Raw genomic sequence first — 26146 nt, forward strand, 5'->3', positions numbered from 1 at the left:
ACGTACGCGAGAAATAGTTACGTGTATGTGTGAGAGAGAGAGAAAAAGACAGCGATGTAAAACTGGATAGAGTTATCCCCCTTAACTAATGCAGACCTTTTTACTAGAGGGCGTTATTACAAAAATATTTCTTTTTCTTCTTCCCATGTTTTTTAAAGTCGTCTGCTTACATTTCCAAACGGAAAGCTGAATCGGTAAATGCACACATTTCTATTACATTAAATAGTGTTTTCCTTTACACAATGGGTACTGAATGTTTGCTTAAATTAAATGAAAAAAGTTACATTTTATTTTCATTTTCTATTTAAAAAGCCATTATTAACATGTGGAGAGTGTTTTTTTTATTATTCTGTACTTTCAACTAACAATTTCATTTAAAAGATGATATATCAAAATTTGAATTTAACTATAATAAGGATTATGATACCTGTTCAGTGCATATTTACCTATAAGTATGACCAACCACTTATAATTCAGTAACTGTAATTTTAAAAAAAATAACAATTATAATAAACAGAACGACTCATAGAAATCTATCTATATTCTTTTTTCATTTTAATATACTTTCATAGAAATGCTTCTGTTATGTAAAAAAAAAACTATTTTCTTTATGCCACAAGTGTCACGCTCATACATGAATTCCATAGCTAATATAACGTACTGACCCAACGGGTCACGGGTGGTCTAGTATTTAATAAAAACATATTTGAAATAAAATAAACAAATAATACGTCCTAAAAAATTGGGGGTGGGGGGAAAAATGTAAACAAAGGGCAGATAACTCCTTATAAAAAGCGCTCAGGGAGCAGAAAGAAAGAGGAAAATACTACAGAATCGCTAATAAAAAAAAATAAATCAACAATCATATATACATATTTTTTTTTTTTTACAAGGCATAATCGCCACTTGGACGTAAGGGGTTATGGCGCACCTATGAAACGGTAGCCCCATCTGAATTTTTTTTCATTTTCATCTATTTTTCATTTTCAGCAGAGTATTATCAGTTAGTAACTTATCCAAGACAATACACAAAAAAAAAAAAAAATCCCTCATTTTAAAAGCATCTACTTTTTCGGCCAAATTTCGCAAATTTAAACTTTTTTTAAGGCCAAACTGCTTTTAAAAAAAAGGCTAAATTCATAAAATTTAGCCAAAAAAAGTCGATGCTTCCAAAATGGGGGGATCAATTTACTAGAACGCTGTATTAGAAAGGGTGCATACCTTAAAAAATGTTAACTAATTTTTGTATTGGACATAAAGGGCTACTATTAGCGATCATGCATAGAAAAAATTAACAAGATGTTGGTTTACATTACATTTAAACTTCTGCATATCAGTACAGTCAGGGTAGCCGGAAGGGAATTCCAAAAGTCTAGCTGTTCGAGGAAAGAAACTATTAGAGTAGGAAGCTTTCTGGCATTTAGGGACCTCAACACTGAAGGGGTGAGATTTTGTTACTAAGCAAGTTTATCTGGGATATGTACATTGAGAGGGCCCAAGTGCAACCAGTTTATCAGAGCACATTCCATTAAAGTACAGGATGGCCCACTTAAAAGTAGCCAAGAAAATGTAGTAGCGAGGAGGAACATTCTTTTATTGTTTAAATTACCTGTCGTGTTATAAAAGATGCTAGAAATGCTCCCCCGTTGACATCTATGCATTTCTGGGCACGTTTAACAATGTTTGCAGATACTATCTGTAGATCTTCTCTGGTGATTCTCCTGATAACGTTCATAATGTTCTCCTTAAGTTGGTCTAGATTGTGAGGATTATTTGCATAAACTTTTTTGTTTTAAATTCCCCCAAAGATAAAAATCACATGATGACAAGTCCGAGGGAACATGGTGGCCATAACCGTTTGCTTATTGTTCTCTCTTCCGTAAATATGTCATGAACTCGTGTCAGTGATCTGTGAGACGTGTGGCATGTAGCGCCATCTTGTTGGAAAAAGAATTGCATTTTGTCTTGTGGTGTCAATTGGTCGTTAAGAGAAAGATAAGAGAGGTCGGGCCGAAAAATTGATTAGAGAAAGGTCACATATATAGGGCTACTTTTAGGTGGGCCACCCTATATTTATAAAAAAAGGGCACGAGATGCAACATTGCGGTGATGGGACAGAGGTTGGAGCTTAGTTGACAAAGTGATTGAAAACTAGATTTAAAAAATTAAGAAAAATCTGCATGATGTACATACATCGTGCCTTCAATAAGTTTCCAGATTTTTTTTTGTACAGTCATTTAAAATTGTCGTAAACTCATGAAAATTCAGTATGTTATTGCTATGCATCTTATGAGATCACTGACCAAGCTTTATGATTTCACGTTCAAATGAACAGCTACAGCAAGAATTGGAATACACCCTACTAAAGCCTCATTTTAACAGCTGGTGAATTTCAAAAATGCAATCTGGACACAAAGACATTTTAGAAAAACGACATACAATAAAATTCTGTTTTAAACTTGGAAAAAATGCCACATAAACGTATGGAATGCTTCAGACTGTTTTGGACCATCTTGTTTGAATGAGTTTTGAGTGGCATAAGAGATTCAAGGAAGACACAGAATCTGTGAGAGATGATGAGATGTGGAAGGACTAAGAAAGTCAGAACACCAAAATTGATTGGCCAAAAACAAAATTTCATGGATAAGGACCGTCATGTGTTTATAGAGACAATAAGTGCACAGTTTGATTTCAGTGTGGGAACTGAATATGCGGAAGATTTGTGTGAAGTTTGTCCCAAGGGTTCTCAGAGAAGATCACAGGCTATTTAGGCATCGAGATAGTTCCTCATCTTTTCTGTGATTTTTCGTTATTTCCTAAGCTCAAGGAAAACCTTAAAAGCTGTTATGAAATAATTAAAGAGATTAAAGAAGCTGTGATGAAGGTCAGTGTCACGCTCACACAGACGACTTCCATGGGGCCTTCCAGAAGTTGTTAGTTAAAACGTAAAAAAAAAAAAAAATGCCAACAAAACTAAAGACCTTTTTCTCTGATGAAAGATTTTAAATCCAAAATTAATCTGCATCTCAACTTGAAAAAAAAAAAAAAAAAAAAAAAAATTTAAAAAAAAAAAGAGAAAAATAATTTGTTTTTTTTTTTTTTTTTGCATCTTAGCGTGTTTTAAAAGTTTGTTTATTCTATATTTTTCATATCTTAAAATATTTATTCATGGTGTTTGGTTTGGTTTGGTTTGGTTGTTTTGTTTTGATTCACGGTATATCAACCCTTCAAATGAACAGCTACAGCAGGAATTGGAATACACCCTACTAAAGCCTGATTGTAAAAAAAAAAAATTATGCTTCTTCAAGTTCTTTACATCCTCAAATATTTATTAATGGTATTTGGTTTGGTTGTTTTGTAGAGGAAAATTATTGGTTATATTTTTTGATTTTGGAGAACATAATTGAATTTTGAAAGATTTAAAATTCAAAATTAATCTGAATCTCAACTTAAAAAAAAAATTTAAGAGAAAAAGATTTTTTTTTTTTGCATCTTAGCGTGTTTTAAAACAGTTTGTTTATTCTATATTTTTCTTTATATCTTAAAATATTTATTCATGGTGTTTGGTTTGGTCGCTTTGTTTTGATTCACGTTATATCAACCCTTTTTGGGTTTAATTAAAAGAAATTTATGCTTCTTCAAGTTCTTTACATCCTCAAATATTTATTAATGGTATTTGGTTTGGTCGTTTTGTAGAGGAAAATTATTGGTTTTACAGAACATAATTGAATTTTGTAAAGGGAAAAGAAAAAAAACATCAATGTTTGGTGCATTGTAGGTCATGAAGCCAGTATCTTTTGACAGACTAATCTGGTAACACCAGGATGACAGACAGGTAGAAGGAATGAAAAAATGACTTACCTGTGCGAATAACCTGACGAGTCCACATGCATTTCTTTGAATCATGACACGAGTGACAGTTTACTGCATTGCAAATGACTCCATCGCACTGCGACATATCTCGAAACTCTTCCTGGGTGCGATTGCACGGGTTTTGGTCACCGCAATTTTGAGTGTGTCGAATGCATTTCCCAACTTTGCAATGTTTGCACCACTTGCACATCTGCAAATGCAATAATTTGGATAGTTAAAATAAACTTTATTGTTGCAACTATAATAATTTTGATTGTTAAAATAAAATTTGTTGTTGCAACAGTAATAATTTGGATTGTTAAAATAAACTTTATTGTTGCAACTGTAATAATTTGGATTGTTAAAATAAACTTTATTGTTGCAACAGCAATAATTTGGATTGTTAAAATAAACTTTATTGTTGCAACAGCAATAATTTGGATTGTTAAAATAAACTTTGTTGTTGCAACTGTAATAATTTGGATTGTTAAAGTAAACTTTGTTGTTGCAACTGTAATAATTTGGATTGTTAAAGTAAACTTTGTTGTTGCAACTGTAATAATTTGGATTGTTAAAATAAACTTTATTGTTGCAACTGTAATAATTTGGATTGTTAAAGTAACTCTTTCTTGCTAGCTGAGCAGTTAACGTGTCATGGTTTTTTCACATTTTATTTTCCAACTTCGCCTCAGGGCTTCAGTTCGATCCTACCTACCTACCTACCAAAACTTTTTTTCATGTTGAAATCCAAGTCTGTTTTTCAGTATGAAAATTGATTTATGAAACAGCGTATATTTTTTGTATACATTAATCAAATTGTGAACAAACAGACAGGAACAGAACGTTATTATAAAAGATAATAATAGTATATATAAATATATATATATATATATATATATATATTCTACCATTATATAAAAGACAAAATGGGTGCGAGCGTTTGTGTATGTCCATGAAAGGCGTTTTGCATCTGTCTTCTCGCATCGGTTAGATTCTGCGAGAAGTTTTCATATACTTCCTAGATCGTAATATCTCAAATTCGCAAACAGACATCATCATCTCTATCTATTTTTTGATCGAGTTAAACAAGATTTCCACCGTGCCGTTGTCGCGGCTGTTTGTTTGTGTTTTTTGTATAAATAAAGTGATAAACTATTCAGACACAAATGCCTGGCTTTCGGGCCAGGTAGTATCTGTTTTGTAATTGGTCCCTGGTCAATGTAGGGGAAACCCTTCATACTGGGACAATTACTACTTATTTGGATACTGCCAGAGTGCCCCCTTTTTGGGGGAGCTGGTTTTCCCCCCACATTAAACTAATTTGCTTTTGTGGGAGGTTTAAAAGCCATCTCTGCAAGTCATCTTGTTTTTTATTGACTACGTTAAATTTGAACGCTTTAGACTTCCGGTCGCGTCTTGGAGTAGCGGTAAGATGTCAGATTTTCTTTCATTTTCTTTTCCGCCTTCGCGTCACGGGTCCAAGACTACCTGCCTACTACCACTTTTTTTTTTTTTTTTTTTTTTTTTTTTTTTTTTTTTTTTTTTGCTCAACACACAACTGCAAACACCCGGGCAATGCCAGCCACCCAGGCTAGTTATAATATATAATCTATAAAATTGAAAGTGTGTGTGTGTGTGTACATTTCCCTACCAAATAACTGTCAATTTTCAGTCTACAGACTCGAGATTTGACATAAGGAGTGTTGATATTTGGGAAAATCTTTTTAATAGGTTTTCGGCCAGAAATTTGACTGTCAAGGAGTCAAAGTTCAATGATTTGACCTTTGAAAACTCTACCAAACTCCTCTGCCAATTTGGGGTCAAAACACTTGAAATTTTAAATGTAGGTTACTTGGACATGGATCTAACTTTTTAATTTGATTTGAACCCAAAAAATAAATGTTAAGGGGTCAAAATTGGGGTCAAAGTTAAAAAATAAAAATTGACCTCTGCAATCTACCAAATTACTCAGCCAATTTCTGGTCTAAACATTTTAAATTTTGCATAAAGGGCATTCAGAGATAGAGCAAGCTTTTTAATCGGTTTGTGTTGAAAATTTGAGCTGTCAAGGGGTCAAAGTTCAAAAGATTTGACTTTGCGGTGTCTAGCAAACTACTCAACCAATTTTGAGTCTAAACATTTGAAATTTATACATAATTGGTATGCATTTGAATCAGTTTTGGGGCAAAAATTTCGCTGCAAAAGGTCAAAGAGTTGACCTTTGCAGATTTTACCTGATGCCTCCGCCAATTTTTGGATCTAAAGACTTGAAATTTTAGATGTAGGTAACTTGGACATGGGTAAAAATTTGTATTTTGATTTGAGACCAAAATAATAAATGTTAAGGTCAAAATTGGGGTCAAAGTTTAATAAAAATTGACCTCTGCGGTCTCTACAAAATTATTCGGACAGGTTTTGGTCTAAACATTTGAAATCTTACATAAAGTGTATTCACACGTACGGCAAGTTATGAACAGTACATAGGGCTCGAGCAAAGCCGGGCTGAACAGCTAGTACTAATATAATAGATGTGACGCCAAGATATCAACAATGTAAAAAAATATAAAATTTATACAAGTTCACTACTTTCATATTGTAATTCTTGAACATATTGACTGCCAACTATTCTGTACCCTGGCATTTACTTAGCCTTTCCCGCTATGAATAAACTCATAGTAACAAAATCCCTTTTCTATTAGTCAATGCGTGCTCGGCACGTACGATAACCGTCTTTAACTTGAACTGGCATTTCAAAATAACACGTACTGAATATTCTTTTGTTGATCAACTCGTGAGAAGTCGTACAGCGGTCCCCCAAACGCGTGGCTAGAAATCCAACAATCGCCAAAGGTCACAATCCAACTTCTCAACTCGGGCTGCTTTTACACAGCCTATCTTCCCCATTTGCATGTGTGCGGCGAGATTTCGCAAGACCACAGCTTATATAACCACAGGCGCCATCTTTGATCCCTCTCTCTTTATCGCCCAACACACATACATGGTAAGACTTCTTTTTTCCTTAACTTAAGACAACAGTATGTTTACGGGTTATCTCGTATTTGGTCCCTGCCATGTATTATAGATTTTTTTCTAGCGAATACGTATATAAGTTATAAGTTGAATGATTCACTACAAATAAAAGCTGATTTTGGTTATTTTTATTACCAAAATTATATAAACTGACATTTGTATCTGACGAACTAAGATATTTACTTATTTAATGTGCCAAATATAAGAATATTATAAATAATATACATTTAATATATACTCTATATTATATTCATATGCACTAGCGGGACCTGGGGAAATTCCACAGAGGACTCATTCATATGTAATATATTGATGTTGGCATTCTGTAGATGTTCAGCGTAAATGGAGGCGCTCTGATGTAGCTCTTTTGTTAAAACTGCAAAAGTATTTATCCAAGCTAGCAGGGACGCTCGGCGTAGCTCGGTCGTAAAGTACGCTTTAATATATTTTAATTCTTACAGTTTTCGTATATATTATTATAGAGTTAATGTTCTATTGATTTTTATGTTATAAAGTTGCGATTTCAAAAATAAAAAATATATCTATATGACTTGGGTTCATCAGCTTAAATTGAAACTGAATCCCAAACTTATATATATATATAAGTTTAGTTCCTTCAGCTATAATCAAAACCGAAACTTATGAAGAATTCTTGATAAAATTATTTATAAAAAAAATAGATTACTAAGGTGCCATTAGCTTAAATCAAAACTGAAACCAAGATTTATGAAGAATTCTTGATAAAATTTTAAAAAATTAGATTATTGGAGTGTCATTAGCTTTAATCAGAACCAAAACTTATGTTGAATTCTTGGTAAAATTATTTATAAAAAAAATAGATGACTTGAATGCCATCAGTTGAAACCGAAACCAAAACTTATGAAGAATTCTTGATAAAATTTTAAAAAATTAGATTATTGGAGTGTCATTAGCTTTAATCAGAACCAAAACTTATGTTGAATTCTTGGTAAAATTATTTATAAAAAAAATAGATGACTTGAATGCCATCAGTTGAAACCGAAACCAAAACTTATGAAGAATTCTTGATAAAATTTTAAAAAATTAGATTATTGGAGTGTCATTAGCTTTAATCAGAACCAAAACTTATGTTGAATTCTTGGTAAAATTATTTATAAAAAAAATAGATGACTTGAATGCCATCAGTTGAAACCGAAACCAAAACTTATGAAGAATTCTTGATAAAATTTTAAAAAATTAGATTATTGGAGTGTCATTAGCTTTAATCAGAACCAAAACTTATGTTGAATTCTTGGTAAAATTATTTATAAAAAAAATAGATGACTTGAATGCCATCAGTTGAAACCGAAACCAAAACTTATGAAGAATTCTTGATAAAATTTTAAAAAATTAGATTATTGGAGTGTCATTAGCTTTAATCAGAACCAAAACTTATGTTGAATTCTTGGTAAAATTATTTATAAAAAAAATAGATGACTTGAATGCCATCAGTTGAAACCGAAACCAAAACTTATGAAGAATTCTTGATAAAATTTTAAAAAATTAGATTATTGGAGTGTCATTAGCTTTAATCAGAACCAAAACTTATGTTGAATTCTTGGTAAAATTATTTATAAAAAAAATAGATGACTTGAATGCCATCAGTTGAAACCGAAACCAAAACTTATGAAGAATTCTTGATAAAATTTTAAAAAATTAGATTATTGGAGTGTCATTAGCTTTAATCAGAACCAAAACTTATGTTGAATTCTTGGTAAAATTATTTATAAAAAAAATAGATGACTTGAATGCCATCAGTTGAAACCGAAACCAAAACTTATGAAGAATTCTTGATAAAATTATTTCTTACAAGAAATGGAAGTACATAACAAACGACACAGAAAATAACACGTTATCGTATGAATATTTTGACTCGTTGACTTTATTTTTTTGAAATTGCAATAAAAATTCAATAGGGCTATAGCTGGCAGCAAATGTGTTATCAACCGTCATTTCATTGAAAAATCAATAGTTTTGAATGCGGCAGTGTGTATCGTTTTTATTTCGATGTCATATGGATGTCTTCAAGTCCAACATAAACAAATTCCTGATGAACCGCCCCTTAAGACACTTTATCAGATCTCCATTACTAGCGATTACTATATTATCCAATTGATTACTGTACACGCAATAACCCTTATCCCCGAGTGGCCTCCAGGCCTTGATAAATGGTGATTTCCTTGTAAAAAAAAAAAAAAAAAAAAAAAAAAAAAAAAAAAAAAAAAATTGTAATCATACCGGACACACAAACACGCATACATCCAGCTGTCCGTTGCCTTGAGCCCCTGGAGGGGACATAGGCCATCCACAACTTTGTAGATGCTTTTGTAGAGAGGAGTTCTTTTTTTGGGATGAGGGTACTGGTGCCATGCCCAACCTTCCCAGAAGGTACATATAGTGCCTAGCCTTCCTAAATGGTCACCCATCTAGTACTGGCCAGGCTGAATGTTGCTTAACTTCGGTGATCTGGTGAGAACCGATGTGTCAACATGATTGTACCATACACACGCACGCACACACACACACATACACACGCACCTGACTTTTGTATAGAAGATTCCAGAGTTCAATAGGACTTACCTTCGGCGTATTTTTAAATTCCGGATATATAGCTAAACACTGGTCACACGTTCGATATTGGTTGCAGTCTCTATCCATAAACCATTCGCTATCACACACTCTACCTTTGCTGATATTACCACTGACACATCTGAAAAATAAGTTTAAAAAAAAAAAAAAAAAAAAAAAAAAAAAAAAAAAAACAATTAGTTGTGTAAACATTAGTGATGGGACGATTCCAATATTTTCCCCAATTCTGTTAAATTGCCGATTCTGTACAAAATTCCGTTTCCAATTCTAAAGATCAAAACAATAGAATTGTCGCCCTAGAAAAGATGGCATGATTCCATTTCCGTTTGATAAAAATCGGTTTTCTTTTTTTGTTGCAGACCATCTACTAACTGGCCAGTTGTGTACAAATCCCAGGAGCGATAGAAGCCTTTTATCATGTCTGAAAGTGACACAATGTTTAACGAGCGAGATCGGAGATGCGCCGCTGTACAACTCATGCTCTCTACCGATCCAAGTTATGACAACAGAACCATTGCCAGCACCCTCAAAATGCACCATTGGATTGCCACGAATAACAGGACCGTGCTCAGGGTGATGAAAACAAAGTTTCCAGCCAGGGTCATGATTTTTTATGTGGTTTTAAGTCAGGGCCACAACATGTCACCTCACATCTTAGAAGTCGGCTTCAAAGTGTACCTGAAGAGTGTGGTGATCCCCTGGTGCAATCAGGTGACCACTGGCAGACCCTGGGTGCAGCAGCAGGACTCTGCACCGGCCCACAAGTCCAAAGGCTTCAGAGTATTACAACTTTGTACCCATCCAACTTTAATGTAAAAATGCTTATTTAAATCCCCGATAGACTGTAAAATTTATATTACTCCTCTAGAGGGATTCGTAATGAAAAATAAAAATTGACCATAATATTTAAAAAAAACATAAAAATTGATCTTAATATTTAAAAAAAAAATTTTTTTAAATGGTTTCCAAAAGAAATTGATCTTAATATATATATATATATAACTTTATTCGATTGGCAAAATTTTAGAATAATTATAAAAAAGTGAACCATATCGTAAATTCAATCAACTAAAAAATGGAAACCGGGGTGAGGAAAAGAAAAAAAATATATATATATATATATAATGGGGCAAGTTATATGTACAATTAAATAAAATAAATAAGTCGATTAAAAAACGATCGTTAAAATATACCCAAAGCGCTTTTCGTTCAGACAAACATTTTCAAGGGTCATAAGTCTGAAAATTATTATTTTTTTTTAGAATATTTGGTAGTGATATGGAATACGAGCGGAGAGGAGGTTAAAAAAAAAAAAAAAAAAACCTGACTACCCAAATAATTCTAACTGAAACCGGAGGTTTCTCTGCTTGCACAAAGTAGGGGGGTTAGCAATGATGGCAAGTGCTTCGAGGACAGACAGGTGGAAGTTTGTGCATCCTCGGTACAAAACAGAAAAACACTCCGGAGAGAAAACAAGACCGCACTCCTTTTTATCGACCAAGTGTTGGCCGATGGACGATTCTATCAGTTGAGATTTTCTGGTAGTAGGTTGATGATCCCGGATGAAACAGGGAACATGTTGGGCGATTCTGACCTGAAGACGCTGGGTCGTCTTGCCTATATAGACGGCACCACACCGACATTGAAATTTATAAATAATATTACTAGTTTGGGAGATAGGCAAGACATCCTTACGAAATGAGGGAAAGGCGGTTTTTGTGGAAAAGGCCATACGGAGCGATAGAGCACCAAAATTAGAAGATACCAGAGAGGAAATCTTATCGCAAATAAGTTGGCCTTCAAGTCCAATCCAGGGTAACCTAAGGTATACCGGAAATCTACATGGACCGTATTTTGGTAGCTCAGAAAAGGATTGAATTTTTTTATTAATAACTAAGTTAACTAATGGAGGTGGATATCCATTAGTAATAAAAATCCTTTTAATGTTTTCAATTTCCACATCAATAAAAGGTGGGGAACAAATAGCAAGTGCCCGATGGGTTAAGTTTCTAATAAGATTTAGTTTCCTGGTTGTGGGTGCATATATATATATATATATATATATATATATATAAAAATTCCCCCCCCCCAAAAAAAAAAACAAGTGAAATTTATAGGAATTCATATTGAAAAATAAAAATTGATTTTAAATATTTAAAAAAAAATTTTTTTTAATTTTTTCCTAAAGAAATTGATCTTAATATATATATTATATATATTAATTAAAAAAAAAAAAAAATCATACTTATAAGTCTGAAAAGGTATTATTCAGCATATATATATATATATATATATATATATATATAAAAAAACAACAAAAACAGCACATACTTACAAGTCTGAAAAGGTATTATTTGGCAAGATACAAAACGTAAGAGGAATATGGCTAAGCTTCACACTACACGCCGAGCACTCAACAGTTCGTTTACACATCTCATAATCGCCAATAAGCTTGCACGTATCCTCAGGAACGCCTATCTTGAGTAACTTGCCACTCTCGATACCATTGAAGCCGCCCATCAGGTAAAAATGGTTCCGTACTGTAGCAGCAGCAGCACCAAAGTACGATCGCAGATACAAATTGATTTGGTTATCTGAAATGAATTCGGAAAAAATGATTTCAGAAAAGAATAATTCCAAAAACTTATCAATGTTGTTACGTGTTGGAGTCTCGGGGTATTAAGAATTCAACATATATTACAAACAAAAATTATACATAAAAAGAAAGACCCCAATTTAAACTTGAGTTCAGCACCATGCAAAACTGCCAAATAGACATACACAGAAATTTTGAGCAAATATAATAAAATAGTCCCAAAAATGGAGTGTTTTTATTAGCCCTAAAAGAGCCCCTGGGACACACCCAAGAGATATCTTGAAGTATAGACAAACAAAATTATATAGAAATCAGTTACAACTTTTCAGAAAGTTTCATAAAAATCCAAGGCATCAATTTTTTTTTTAATAAGCACAAAAGTGTCAATTTTAGCCATTTTAACCCGAAAGGCACCCCTGGGGGGGGGGGGGGGGGACCAGAGTTTTTCCGGAAAATCCGTTCAGTTATATTTTTACTCATGTCATGTTTAATGTTTGAGCAAAAAATTTCAAGAAATTCCAACGCATAGTTATTGAGAAAAGTGTGGATGGACGAACGGACAAGGATGAATCTACAGGTTCAGCCTCCTTTTGTCAGAAGACCAAAAAAATAAATAAATAAAATAAACAAAAAAATAACCTTGCGGAAAATCCGTTCTGTTACTTTTTTTTTTATTCATGTTTAATGTTTGCGCAAAATTAAAAAAAAAAATTCCAAGGTGTAGTTATTGAGAATAGTGGGGACAGATGAATTGACAATGGTGAATTTACACGTCCACTCTCCTTTTATCGAGGACCAACAAAAAAACAAAAATATTTACAAAGGGAGATAAGCAAGATAGTTCATGTTTGGAGGAAAGACAGAGTTATTGAGAATTAATAACAATATTTCTTTGCTCAGAGAGAAGATCAGAAATTTTTTTAATAACCAAATTTTTGTTCTTTTTATAAGATTCCTTTCAACCGGATTTTGGATCCCAGGTAATACTGGTCGGAATTAATCTAGTCAGTGTCTGACAACCCGGAGCGGCATAACAACTCAAACTGGCTCACTAAACCGACTAACTGAAAAAGTGACGCTATTAGTGTTCTCTTATATTTTTGGTGAACGGAAAGTTCCAGAAACACTTGAAATGGAACACAATAATTTAGAACATTCCAGAAACTCTCGGAAAAAGAACATTAATATATATATACTAGCAGTTCAGCCCAACTTTGCTCAGGCCCTACGTACTGTTCATAACTTTATGCGCATATGTATATATATATATATATATATATATATATATTAAAAAGATTGGCGCATGCCTAGGTAACCTACATCTAAAATTATCAAGTGTTTAGACCCAAAATTGGCTGAAGAGTTTGCTAGAAACCACAAAGGTCAAATGTTGCAATATTTTGGAGAATAATGGGGTATGATCTCACACAGTCGGACGATTCTATTTATAAATGATGCTGCTAAGAACTGACGAATCAAATTAATTCACGTTCTGCTACAAACCAATCAGAAACCAGAATTGCTTCATAAATATTAAACCTTTTCTGGAGCAATTTCACATGTTCTTTCCCGGGTTTCGACACGGTAAGAATATTTTGTTCTGTGGAACTGTCTACTACAAACAAGTCACCTACCAGGACTTGTGTGTACCAGCGAACCATCTGAAGCTCAAAATGGCTTACACTTCTACATCAAATCTTTGGAACTTTGACCTCTTGGCAGCCAAATTTTCAGCCAAAAACGATTAAAAAGCTTGCCCGATGTCTGAATACACTTTATATAAAATTTCAAATGTTTAGACTAAAAATTGTCTGAGTAATTTGGTAGAGACCGCAGAGGTAAAAAGTTTTTGTTTAACTTTGACCCCAATTTTGACCTCTTAACATTTGTTGTGGGCTCAAATCAAATTAAAATGTTTGATCCATGTCCAAGTAACCTACATAAAAAACTTCAAGTTTTTAGACCCAAAATTGGTGGAGGATTTATGTAGAGTTTTCAAAGGTCAAATCGTTGAACTTTGACCCCTTGACAGCCGAAAACGGATTAAAAAGATTTTCTCAAATCTCAATACCTCTTATGTCAAATCTCGAGTCTGTGAACTGAAAATTGACAGAGTAGTTTGGTAGGGAAATGTACACACACAGACAATTCTGAACTTCCCAGAAACTCTTAAAAAGAATAATTTTATATTCTAATTTTAATGAAATGTTTTTTATAGTAATAATTATACACTTTTATTATTATAAGAAATTGTAATATCTTAATATTTTTATGAAGAAAATGTCTTCTGATAATGTCAAAGTGAAAAAATTGATATTTAGTATATGTCTGAAGCCGAAACTATACTATTACTTCTATTCATGTACTATTGTACTATCTTTCTCCTCCACCAGCCCATTCCTCCCTAACTGCACACAAACAACTCCCATTTATATAATAAATTTATCCTCCTAGCTAAAGTCATGCAATTTTAAATCATAAATACAATTAACAATAACAATTTGAAAATGGTTTAATTGAAAATATTATGAAATCTATATGTAAAACCGACCTTGTCTGTCTTTCTGAGTAATAGTCTCTACCAAACTACTCTTAATTTTTGGTCTACAGACTTGAACTTTGATTATATATATATATATATACAGGATTTAGACCTGTGCAACAAATTCAATTTGGTCTTTAGCCGGTAAAAATAGCTGCTAAGGATTTAAAATTAAAAAAAAAAAAAAAAATGAAACTTGGCAGGCATAAGTTGACTTAAAGTGCTCTTATATGCATGCATTTATATTTACAAGATTATTTTTTAGTTTTATATGTTAAGACATAGTACAGATGGTAATGAATAATACTGGAGTGCTATTTGTTCTGTTTTTCGATTCTAGCTGATGGCACCCAAGTCCTATTTAAAAAAAAAAAAACTTTTGAAATCACTACTATATTTGTTCTGTGTTTCGATTCTAGCATTATTTTGTACCCTATATATAGTAATGATTTTAAAAGTTGAAAAAACATGACTTGGGTGTAATCAGCAAGAATTGAAATCAAAACATTTAGTGCTCCAGCCTTGGTCACTACTTTTTGAGCTATCAAGAGATAAGGTTAAAAATTAAGCAACTAAGCAATGACTGTATTTGCACAGGAACAGAAGTAATAGGGTTTATTAACTAAAAGGTCAACACGTTTTTCTTTTTTACCCCTTCTTGAGATGTTACTGTTATATATATATATATATATATATATATATATATATATTTGGTTATACCACAATTACTCTGTCACATTGCTTCACCATGCATAATAGAGAATCAAGTGTAATATTACAACATTTACAAAAAAAATATAACTACCGCTCCACCGAAGTCAGAGAAATTCTAGTCAGCAACACACAAATAATATACCACAAAACCAATATCAAGTTAAGAGCGCTTGAATCTATACACATTAAAACGCAAAATCCTGCCCATACTCAAATCACATTCTAATCCAGCCAAAACGCATTCAAATACCTGTAATAACCCCCCCCCCCAACTCAGTTCTGAACCATAAAACAGGATACCTCACTCTTCCACACTAGGCACTACGGCTTGCATGCATTCACCACTGCTACTATATGAAAAACCTTCCCGCCCTCCTCACAAAAAGATGAAAAGCAACAACGCAGCTAACTTTGAACTAAACACAAAACTTGTATTAATTCTTTCAATCCGCACACTAAAAAATTTGAAAAATTAAAAAAATAAAAATCAAACAGAAGCGTTCTTTAACGTCTGTTTAAATAAATAAATTATATATATATTTTGGCAGAAAGTCATTATTCAAGCGCGTCTGATTGAACATGGCGGAGTTATTCTTTTTTTCCGATCTTTCTGGATATCTTTTCCATTTGCCAAGCAATCTTTTTAATTTCAGCTGGCATGTTGTATAAAATGGCACCCAAAAAGTAGTTGTTCGGCCATATTCTTCTCCAGCGCTTCCGATTATCATCAGGAGCGATTTTTTTTTTCATTTTCTTTTCCTTAGAGGCTTTGGTGTATTTATAATTTTTTTTTTTTTAATTGTCTATAATTGTGCAGTAGGGTTTGGAGCGAATTACATATACATATAAAAATATACCAAAAGATGATTTACCTTTAAAAGTGATGTTCTGCCAGGTGTTGCACTTGAACCGATAAAGCAAAACATGGTTTGTAGCTTTTCGGTCAACTGTCCAACCACCAATCAAAAGCATGTAATCAGCCGTGTTAACAGCAACGTGAAACATACGTGGTTCAATCTGGAAAGATAATATTCCACAACAAGTTAAGGTTAGAAATCAACATTAACGCGTTAAATAAATGATGTCACAAAAAGGAAGTCAGCATAATTAAATTTGATTCAGCTCTTCGCATGTGTCAGTAAGAAGGAACGGACGTGTTTTTGAAGATCCTCCTCCCGGGTTTGAGAGGAATCTATATTATATTTCTCTTTGTCTGTCTGTCCATTAGACTTTTTCTGGGAAACTACTGGATGGATTTGCCTGAAATTTTGTATAGACCTGATAAGGTGCAGCAAGCTAAGTATTATGGCATCAATTCAATGCACAGTAAGGGATTAATAGTGATGAAATCATCACAATAAAAAATCAACTCATTTTTTCTGAGAAACTACAGGACTGATCTGGCTGAAATTCTAGTTATAGTCAACCAACGTACTTTCTAACTGCAGCCGCAGCACTACCTGAAATGGTGACAGAGCAAATTAGTTCCTTTGCTTTTTTTATCTCACGTTTATATCTCACCCCTGTATATAAATTCTTTTTTTTTTTTTCTATTTTTTTTTTTTTTTTTTTTTTTTTTTACATTTTCACCCCAAACAAGGCACATTGCCAGTTTGGTCTATGGGGCTACTATCAGGGACATAGGCATCAGGGGTACTGTGTAGGGAGTTGGGCAGCAAGATGTCTGTTCACGTTGCACTTGAACTTGTGCAAGTCAGTACAGTTGGGGAAGCAGGGACCCGGAAGGGAATTCCAAAGTCTAGCTGTCCTGGGGAGGAAACTACTGGAGCAGAAAGCTTTCTTACATCTAGGGATCTCTACTGTGAAGGGGTGAGATTTTGCTGCTTGTCAGGGTTTTTCAGGGGGGGGGGACTTACGTCGAGGGGGCACAAGTGCTTGCAGTTCGTCAGAGCATTCACCGGTAAAGTACTTGTAGAACAGGCAGAGGGATGCAACATTTCGTCGATGGGACAGAGGCTGAAATTTAAATGACAGTTCAGGACCTATCAGATTGGCGAATCTCTTTTGAAACTTGTCTAGGAGCAAGAGACTAGTGGCAGATGCACCAGCCCAAATATGACAACAATACTCCATACATGGACGAATGGTGGCCTTATAGAGGTATAGGATACTGTCGGGCATTAGTAGCTTTCTAGCAGGATAGAGAGAACCTACCTACTTTGCAGCGGTCCTAGCGATACTCTCAATGTAATTGTTCCAACTCATGTTTCCTGAGAGCGTTAAGCCGAGGAGTTTAAAAGATGTACTATTATGTTTTTATGACTTTTTTCATTTAATAATCATTGAAATTTTATTTCGGTCTTATTTTAATTAAGAATTATTGAAATTAGTTTGTTTTTTTTTTTCATAAAAAGAATTATTGAAAACTTTTTAAAATCTTTAAATTATTCTTGGAATATTGTGTATTGGATATGTTTTTTCTGATGTTTAAAATTGTTTTTTTTATTTCAATAATTTTATTTTTCAAATAAAAAACTCCTATATTACTTATATTGATCGGACTATTGTTCTCATCTTGAGTGTTATTTGTGCAACGTTTTGGTTGGATTGGCACTCGACCGTCCTCAGGCACGTTGGTTATTGTTTAGAAAAGAAAAGAGAAAAGTTACTGGCTCCGTAGATATTTTCGTGTTCTTTGAGTTGCCTGACCCATATATATATATATATATATATATATATATATATATATATATATATTATTTATAAATAGTGCCTTCTTGGATACAAGATTCTATGCTGTGATATCCACTTGAGACTTTTCATAAGTTATGATCATTTTAACACCACAACTCACAGTGAATCTATTTTTATTGAGCTTAATTGTAGTAATTTAAAAAACCTTTACTGAATATATATAGTGTAAGTATATATATATATATTTTTTTTTTAAATTGTAAATAATATATAGGTCCTGAACTGTCATCTAGGCTTCAGCCTCTGTCCCATCGACGAGATGCTGCATCCCTCTGCCTGTTCTACAAATACTTTAATGGTGAATGCTCTGACGAACTGCAAACACTTGTACCTCCCCGACATAACTACCCCCGACAAACCCGACAAGCTACTAAGTCTCATCCCTTTACAGTAGAGATCCCTAGGTGCAAGAAAGCCTTTTACTCCAATAGTTTCTTTCCCAACTGCACTGATATGCAGAAGTTCAAGTGTAATGTTAACAAACATCTTTCTAATCATCTCACTTCATAATGACCCTGCTAATTAAGTCCCTGATAGTAGCCCCCTGCTTCAAAGTGGCACTGTGCCTTGTTTGGGGTGAAAATTGAATAAAAAAAAAAATATATATATATATATATATATATATATATATATATATATATATATATAAAAACTTCAGGATACGGTGGCCCTAGGATATGTTTTTTTTTCAGGTTACAAGGTGGAATACAATATTTTTCCAACCCCTGGTTACGGTATTTACTCTGCCTTACTGTGTTATTTATAATGTTATTTGATTATATCAATGTGTATTATATACTGTACTGTATTTTGTCACTAATTTTTAATGCCTTATCCCAGTGTTCTACTGTGTGTGTGTGTGTGTGTGTGTGTATGTATATATATATATATATATATATATATATTTATGAATGAATTCTCCCGTCAAATCATGACATATGGGGTTCGGGCAACTAAGTTGTCCGAAATTCTTCAATGATTTTGAAGGTTTTATACAGAATCACCCACACTCGTTAGAGCAGACAGTAGATCTCATATTTTAATTTCAGGCTACCAGAATAAACACAAAAATTTGAGGAATACTAAATATATATAAGTGCCAAACAGCAAGCATAAGCAGTAAACAGTATTCAACAGGAAGTCGGAATACTGCACTTTTTGTTTAGGTTAATAGATTTTTCTCAATTCTTTAAAAATGGTTCAATTTTTTTTTTTCTTCTTCTTAAAGGGGCTTTTTATAACAACAATATTAACAATTACCTTTTATGTGTCTAACGAAACAAATACCGACAAAGTTGATATTTGTGTTTGATCTGTGTTGCCCTGGATGAATAAAATTTTAAATTTAGAAAAAAGTGATTCGTTCTTTTATCCTAATCTAGCACAGATTTCATTCGGTTAGAGGTTAGCAGGAGGGGTGGGGGTCACAGACATTTGATGCATTAAAGAAAAGTAACTCATTTTCAAGCAGTCATCTTCCTTAATAGTCATCTACAAAAGTCTGCAAGTATATCCAAAGAGAGGAATGGGCCTGGATAGAGAGGAGAGGGAGCGGAAAACTAGAAGGCAGAGGAGGATGCACAGAAGTTTTAATAAAAATGTGCTACACTTTTGTAGCCCTACTAGTACATTTATAAAAGAACTGAAAAACAAACCATGCTATCCTCTGATGCTTGAAGAATGTTCCACTGTCGCTTATCTAAATCAAAGGTGTAGAGTTCTTTCGAAGGTGAAAATTTGTAATATTTTGTGAATAACATTCCGCCAAATATGTAAATTGTAGCCACTGCTCGATGATAGACTGCACTGTGACCATAAATACCTGAATAAGAAAATAAAATTTTAAATGGAAAAACTTTTTTTTTGTTTTTTTTTAAATAGAAATAGGGTTTGTTTTTTTAAAATGGAAAAAGTTTGTTTTTTTTAATAGAAGAAGGGTTTACTAAATGGAAAACGGGTTTTTTTTCAACGTAAAAAGGCTTTCACTGGGAAAAGGTTTTCAGCAAAAAGTTTTCACCAGGAAGAAAAGAAAAAAAAAGAAAAAGGTTTAAAAAAAAAAAAAAAAAAAAAAAAAATGGTTTCCGACAAAAAAAAAAAAAAAAAAATCAAAGGTTTCCGACGATAAAAAAAAAAAAAAAAAAAAAAAAAGTTCCCAACGAAAAAAAAAAAAAGTTCCCGACGAAAAAAAAAAAAAAAGTTCCCGACGAAAAAAAAAAAAAAAGTTCCAGACGAAAAAAAAAAAAAAAGTTCCAGACGAAAAAAAAAAAAAAAGTTCCAGACGAAAAAAAAAAAAAAAGTTCCAGACGAAAAAAAAAAAAAAAGTTCCAGACGAAAAAAAAAAAAAAAAGTTCCAGACGAAAAAAAAAAAAAAAGTTCCAGACGAAAAAAAAAAAAAAGTTCCAGACGAAAAAAAAAAAAAAGTTCCAGACGAAAAAAAAAAAAAAAGTTCCAGACGAAAAAAAAAAAAAAAGTTCCAGACGAAAAAAAAAAAAAAAGTTCCAGACGAAAAAAAAAAAAAAAAAAAAAGTTCCAGACGAAAAAAAAAAAAAAAAGTTCCAGACGAAAAAAAAAAAAAAAAAAGTTCCAGACGAAAAAAAAAAAAAAAGTTCCAGACGAAAAAAAAAGGTTTTACTGAAATTAGAAAATCCATTATATATTGTGCCTCAGTTTAAATATTTATAAAAAAACTTTTTTTTTGCATTTAAAACTAGGGCAAATGAATGTACATACACCAAAGCATTTACATTTTCAGGAGAGATTGTTTGCTGGTTTGTTACTATGTTTATTTGTCTAGCATCCACATCACTTGACCAACTATCACCAAATTTGGTTGATTGTTTTTGTTTAAATGGCATATCAAACATTTTTACATTATTAAATGCCGAATCCAGTAATTTTGGAAAAGTTCTATCCATGGAGTTTGCTTTGGTTGTTTTGTAAAAGAATTTTTTTTGTTTCGCAGAACATGATTGACTTTTGCAAAGGAAAAGGAAAAAAAAACAATAACATCAATGTTTAGTAAATTTTTGATCATGAAGCCAATATTTTCAGACAGCCTGAACTGGTAGCAGCCAGTACCCTAACAGGTAAAACCACTCCAAGCCAGAGTGGACTTGGGAGCAATGGTAAATAAGAAGCAACTCCACATTCCCTACAGCCCCAAATGGGGCCTCAACAGTTTTTTTTTTGTTGTTAATACATCAGTCATGGTTTACTTTTTGGACATCTAAGTCAAAGGAAAAGTGTCATACTTTTTAGTCCAGTTTTGGTCATCAGATATGGTCCATATTATAGCCAATGAAGTCCAATGAAAAGTTTGGTCACGCTCAAAACTGACAGTATTTCAACTTCCAATATTTCAAAATTTGATGTATGAATATGGTGACCGCAATGCAAAATTTTAGATAAAGGTCAGGTAAGCATATATTCACATGGACACACCGGTTCTTGTTAGATCACTGAAGTTAAGCAACATCGAGTCAGGTAAGTAATTTTAGGGTTATGTGGTTAAAACATTCAAATGTTAAATTCGACACACTCCAGCTAAAAACATGCTACTCCAAATCTTGATACACTGCTGTCAAAAATCCAACTCCAAATCTCAACAATCTACTGTCAAAACTCAACTTTAGAACCCAACACACTGCTGACAACACTTGCTAATCTGACATCCAAATTCAAAATCCCTCCAATCTCTGGAAAATCAGGCTTTTTATATCCAACCAGAGACATCTCATTTGCATGTTAGGTAACAATATTGCAAGCATATAAAGAGAAAAGGCAGCCATTTTTTTTTTTTTTTTTTTTTGTCTGTACTGAAGTTTATAGACTGCACACAAAAAGGTTGGTTGGTTGGTTGGTTGTTTTTGTTTTACGGCATATCAACCCTTTTCGGGTCATTTAATGCTGAATCCAAAGATTTTTAAGAAAAATTTTTTTAATAGAATATATTTGTTGTTTTCACGTCGGTTTCTATTTAACCCATAGTTGGGACCCTAACAGGTACTACCACTTCGGGTCAGAGTGGACCTGGGAGCAATGGTAATTAAAGGGTGGCTCCACACTCCCCAAAGCCCACAAGCTGGGGCCTCACTACTGGATATAGTTTAAGGTCATATCCAGGACCAACACAAAAAGGACAGATTTTTGTTACGTGTGCATTGATGCAGTGAACTTGGCGATCTGAAAATCATTCTCCTTTTTATTTAACTCAAACATTCAACGATTAGACTATATCCAACCGGAAGGATCATTATACTAAAACTCCGAATTTGTTCGTCACTGTCTAATTTTAACATCATCAAATCATTTCTAGCAAGCTTTTTAAACTTAACGACTAAGGATGGAACACTAGATGCTTTGGTGTCGATTCTAGCTAAGTCAGGATTTTTAATTTTGGAAATTACTACTATATATTGGGTACAACATAATAATCAATGGAGTATTAGTTCTATGATAATAAATACAAAATCTGCAGGAATTAAAATATATTTAAGCATGAAAAATATATAGAATAAACAGACAAGATGCTTCTACTGGCTAAAACATTTTCAAAAATTCATATCTGGCAAATGCACACCTTTCTGGATTAATAAATGATAAAAAAAAAAAAAACTAGAGAGTTCTATGTGCATTACCAGCCAGCGCGACCTCGATAACACAAGATGTAAATAAACTTTTTACTTCTGAGGATAAAAAAAAAAAAATAAGAACTCTTTCTCTGACAAAGGCTTTTAAATCTGAAATTAATTTATAACAAAAAAAAAAAAAAAAAATCAAAGGAAAATTTTTTCTTTGCATCTTGAAAAAAGGTACTTTTAAAATAGTTTGTTTCTTTACTATATATTTTTAATTTTTCAAGATGCTTCTACTGGCCAACGCATTTTCAAATTCAAATTTAAGCATATTTTATGACTGGCACAGGTGGGGTGGGGGCATCACTATATATTGGATACAATATAATAATTGATAGAGAATTAGATTTATAATAAACTCACCGAGAGGAATGACTCCGCTTAAATTTTTTCGAGGATACATTTCCCAGGATGTTTCAGCAGAGTCATAAATTAAAACTTTATCTAAGAAATATTTTTCTGTGGAAAATCCTCCAAGAACGACCAACTTTGTTTCCTGCACGTAGGTGAGGGTGTGGCCAGCGACTGCAGGCAGCCACCAATCACTCTAGAAAAAGAAAAAAAAAAAAAATTTTTTTTTTTTCAGTTTTCCAAAAAAGAAAAAAAAAGGACATGAAATAAGTTTTTTTTTCCATTTTCAGAAAAAAAGACATGAAATGAATTTATTTTTCAGTTTTCAAAAAAAGACATGAAATTAATTTTTTTTTTTAATTTTTTTAAATGTGAAATGAAAAATGCATCTTTACGCAAAAACAAAAGCCGCCATTAAAATTTGCTCAAACATTATAAGAAACTGGCTTAAAAATATTTTTAAGAATTAGGCATCATAAACCAGCTCGATAAATTATTGCGATACTATTGATGTCGACTCTAAAATGTTACAAAGACAAAAAGGAAAGATGAAAAGTTCTTTTTGGAAGCGGCAAACTTTAAATTGACAACTATTTTCTTTAATTGCATATTGGGCAACTATCAGTTATTTTGAGTTCAGCTTGATTTTCCAATTTATCATGAAGAGACCAACACCTGCACAGCATTTACAAATTGCAAATGATATGATCAATTTACTAAGAAAACGAATTTGATGAAAGAATAATTTTTAAAAAATGGACCTGTCAACTGGCCACCTCATTCATGCAATTTAACCCCATTAGATTATTTTATTTAAGAATATGTAAAACCTCATGTATATGCTGATAAACCAGACAATAGACCACCTGAAAAACAATATTTGATGCGTTATTGCCGATATAAAGTCTAATTTAATGTGTACAGTTTGTAAAAATTAAACCTCTAGATTACACCATGTACACGCAAGCCAAAAGACCATACGTCCAAAATTTTATTTAACTTGTAAATTTAAAAAATTAATCTTTGAAATAAACCACATATTTTTATGAAAAAAAATATTTTTCTGTGATTTTATTTTAAAGTTCACCGCCTCTAAAAAAAAATGTTTATCAAAAAACGAAGGTATACGAAATAGGGTTTATCAGCAGAACAATGGAGAGCAAGTTATTCAGTAGGGTAGACAAAAGAAAGTTGAGATAGGGTTGTGAATCAGGGTGTGGTGTTGGATAGGAATAAAAGGACCCAAAATATTTTTAGAGTTAGTTTTAGGATCAGTAAGGAGTTTTACAACAGTTTTACAAAGTGGTTTGCAGACAGTCTGGACTTTGTGATGGTCAACGATAGATGCGAGTTCGATGCAGTTGAAGGCAGATTGGGAAATGAATTGATCAACCGAATGACGAACACAGCCTCAACAGTAAATGCAGATGCAAACCTTAGAAGAGGGTCGATAGTGTCACACATGCACCCACGTTATATAATGTAGAATCCAGTTATTTTGGAAATAGTATTCATGTTGCATCCAGTTATTTTGTAGAAGGTTTTTTATTCTTCAAGTTCTTTGTATCTTCAATCGCTAGTTTGTAGTGTTTGGTTTGGTTGTTTTATAGTGGATTTTATCGTTTTTGTTCCTTGCCCTGCAGAACATGAATGAGTTTTACAATGGGAAAGGGAAAAGGATTACAGTATTAATGTTTGGTACATTTTAAGTTAAGAAACCAGTCAGGAAGTGGGGGGGGGGGGGGGGAAGAAAGAGAAAGAGGAAATGGGTAGAAGGAAAAGGGGGGGAAAGGTGGGTTGTCGTTATTTTTGTTTTTGCAGAACATAATTAAGTTTTGCAAAAGGAAGTAGAAAAACAAAATGCATCAATGTTAGGTGCATTTCGTTTCAGGAAGCCAATATCTTCAGAAAGCCTGATCTAGTAGCAACTGATTTTAGCAGAATGTGTCAAAGTTTGGGTTTTGTTTGATTTTATTTTCATACTTGTGAGCCAGTGCCCACCCCTCTCGGCAGTCATCTATATCTATAAATATAAAAGCAAAAATGTATGTATGTATGTTCGCTTTTTGCGTATGTCTGAGAAAGGCTTTTTTCCAGCGGATCCTTGAGGCCGTCGCTCATTTTAAAAAATTTTTTATATCACGTCTAAATGATAATATCTACGACTTAACAATGGTGGTCGCCTCTCTATTTAATTTGCCCGACTTTGAAACGTTAATTATTCAACATTTTCGGATTGGCACATGTTGCATTCGTTTTTCGGTATAAAAAAAAAAAAAAAAAGCGAAACTCGATTTGAATTGCCCACGGCCAGTGGTCTCTAGAAAGCTATGTAACATTTGGTCAATGTCGGCTTCGTCATATTAGACGGTTGCTTTCATTTCGAGATGAGACACTCCCTCTAATAAACAGGGAGCTGGTTTTCCCCAAAGTTAGTTAAAAACAAACAAACCGGTTTATTGACCTCATTAAAAACTGTCCCGCAGAAAATGTTAACTGCTGAATAGCTATTGCTTACGATCACTGCATTAAGCTTTTAGGCTCGCAGTAAATAAAACACCGTCCCGGACTCAAAGTTCACGTCAATAACTCGTCAAAAACGGGCACCTGTTTGTTTTTTTTTTCACACTTTACCATTTTCCAACTGCGCATCAAGGCTTTGTTTTTTGGGGGTTTTTTTGAAACAACCAACGATTTTTCTTTTCATTATACCCAAAAACACACACACACACCTACAAACAGCCGGGCAACGACGGGCACACCCCCCCTAGGGTACTCCTCTCCCCTAGTATATATAGAAAAGACAAAACGGCCGTTTTTGTATGTTCAGCAAAGGCTTTTTTCGCCGGAGTTTTCGGGGGAAGAGGTGGGGGGGGTACTATGTTTCAGAACTTTTTATATACTCCCTAGATTATAATATCTATGATTTGCGAACGGATATCGTCTCTACATTTATTTTGAGCGAGTTAAAAAAAAAAAAATAAAAAAATAAAATAAAAAAAACCTGTTTTCCGGTATTTGTGTTTTTCGTATAAATAAAACGAAATTGTATCGAATCGAATCAAATCACCTCGCTGGCCTTCGTGGCCGGCACATCTTTAAGAC

General features: G+C 33.2%; 1 protein-coding gene across 3 annotated transcripts in view; it reads right to left on the reverse strand.

The window, feature by feature from the left end:
• Nucleotides 1–26146, reverse strand: part of LOC145268692 (multiple epidermal growth factor-like domains protein 8) — a 242133-nt gene that overhangs the window by 47567 nt on the left and 168420 nt on the right. For all 3 annotated transcript variants that reach the window (XM_080124209.1, XM_080124208.1, XM_080124210.1), the window contains 6 exons: nucleotides 23054–23237; nucleotides 19712–19878; nucleotides 16214–16358; nucleotides 11825–12083; nucleotides 9481–9610; nucleotides 3862–4063 (listed from right to left, as the gene is read on the reverse strand). In XM_080124209.1, coding sequence (XP_079980335.1) covers nucleotides 3862–4063; nucleotides 9481–9610; nucleotides 11825–12083; nucleotides 16214–16358; nucleotides 19712–19878; nucleotides 23054–23237 — 1087 coding nt within the window. The remainder of the gene's footprint in view (nucleotides 1–3861; nucleotides 4064–9480; nucleotides 9611–11824; nucleotides 12084–16213; nucleotides 16359–19711; nucleotides 19879–23053; nucleotides 23238–26146) is intronic.

This window comes from Euprymna scolopes, chromosome 44, assembly GCF_053919585.1.
Source record: "Euprymna scolopes isolate OS-2025 chromosome 44, ASM5391958v1, whole genome shotgun sequence".
NCBI classification, from domain to species: Eukaryota; Metazoa; Mollusca; class Cephalopoda; order Sepiida; family Sepiolidae; genus Euprymna; species Euprymna scolopes.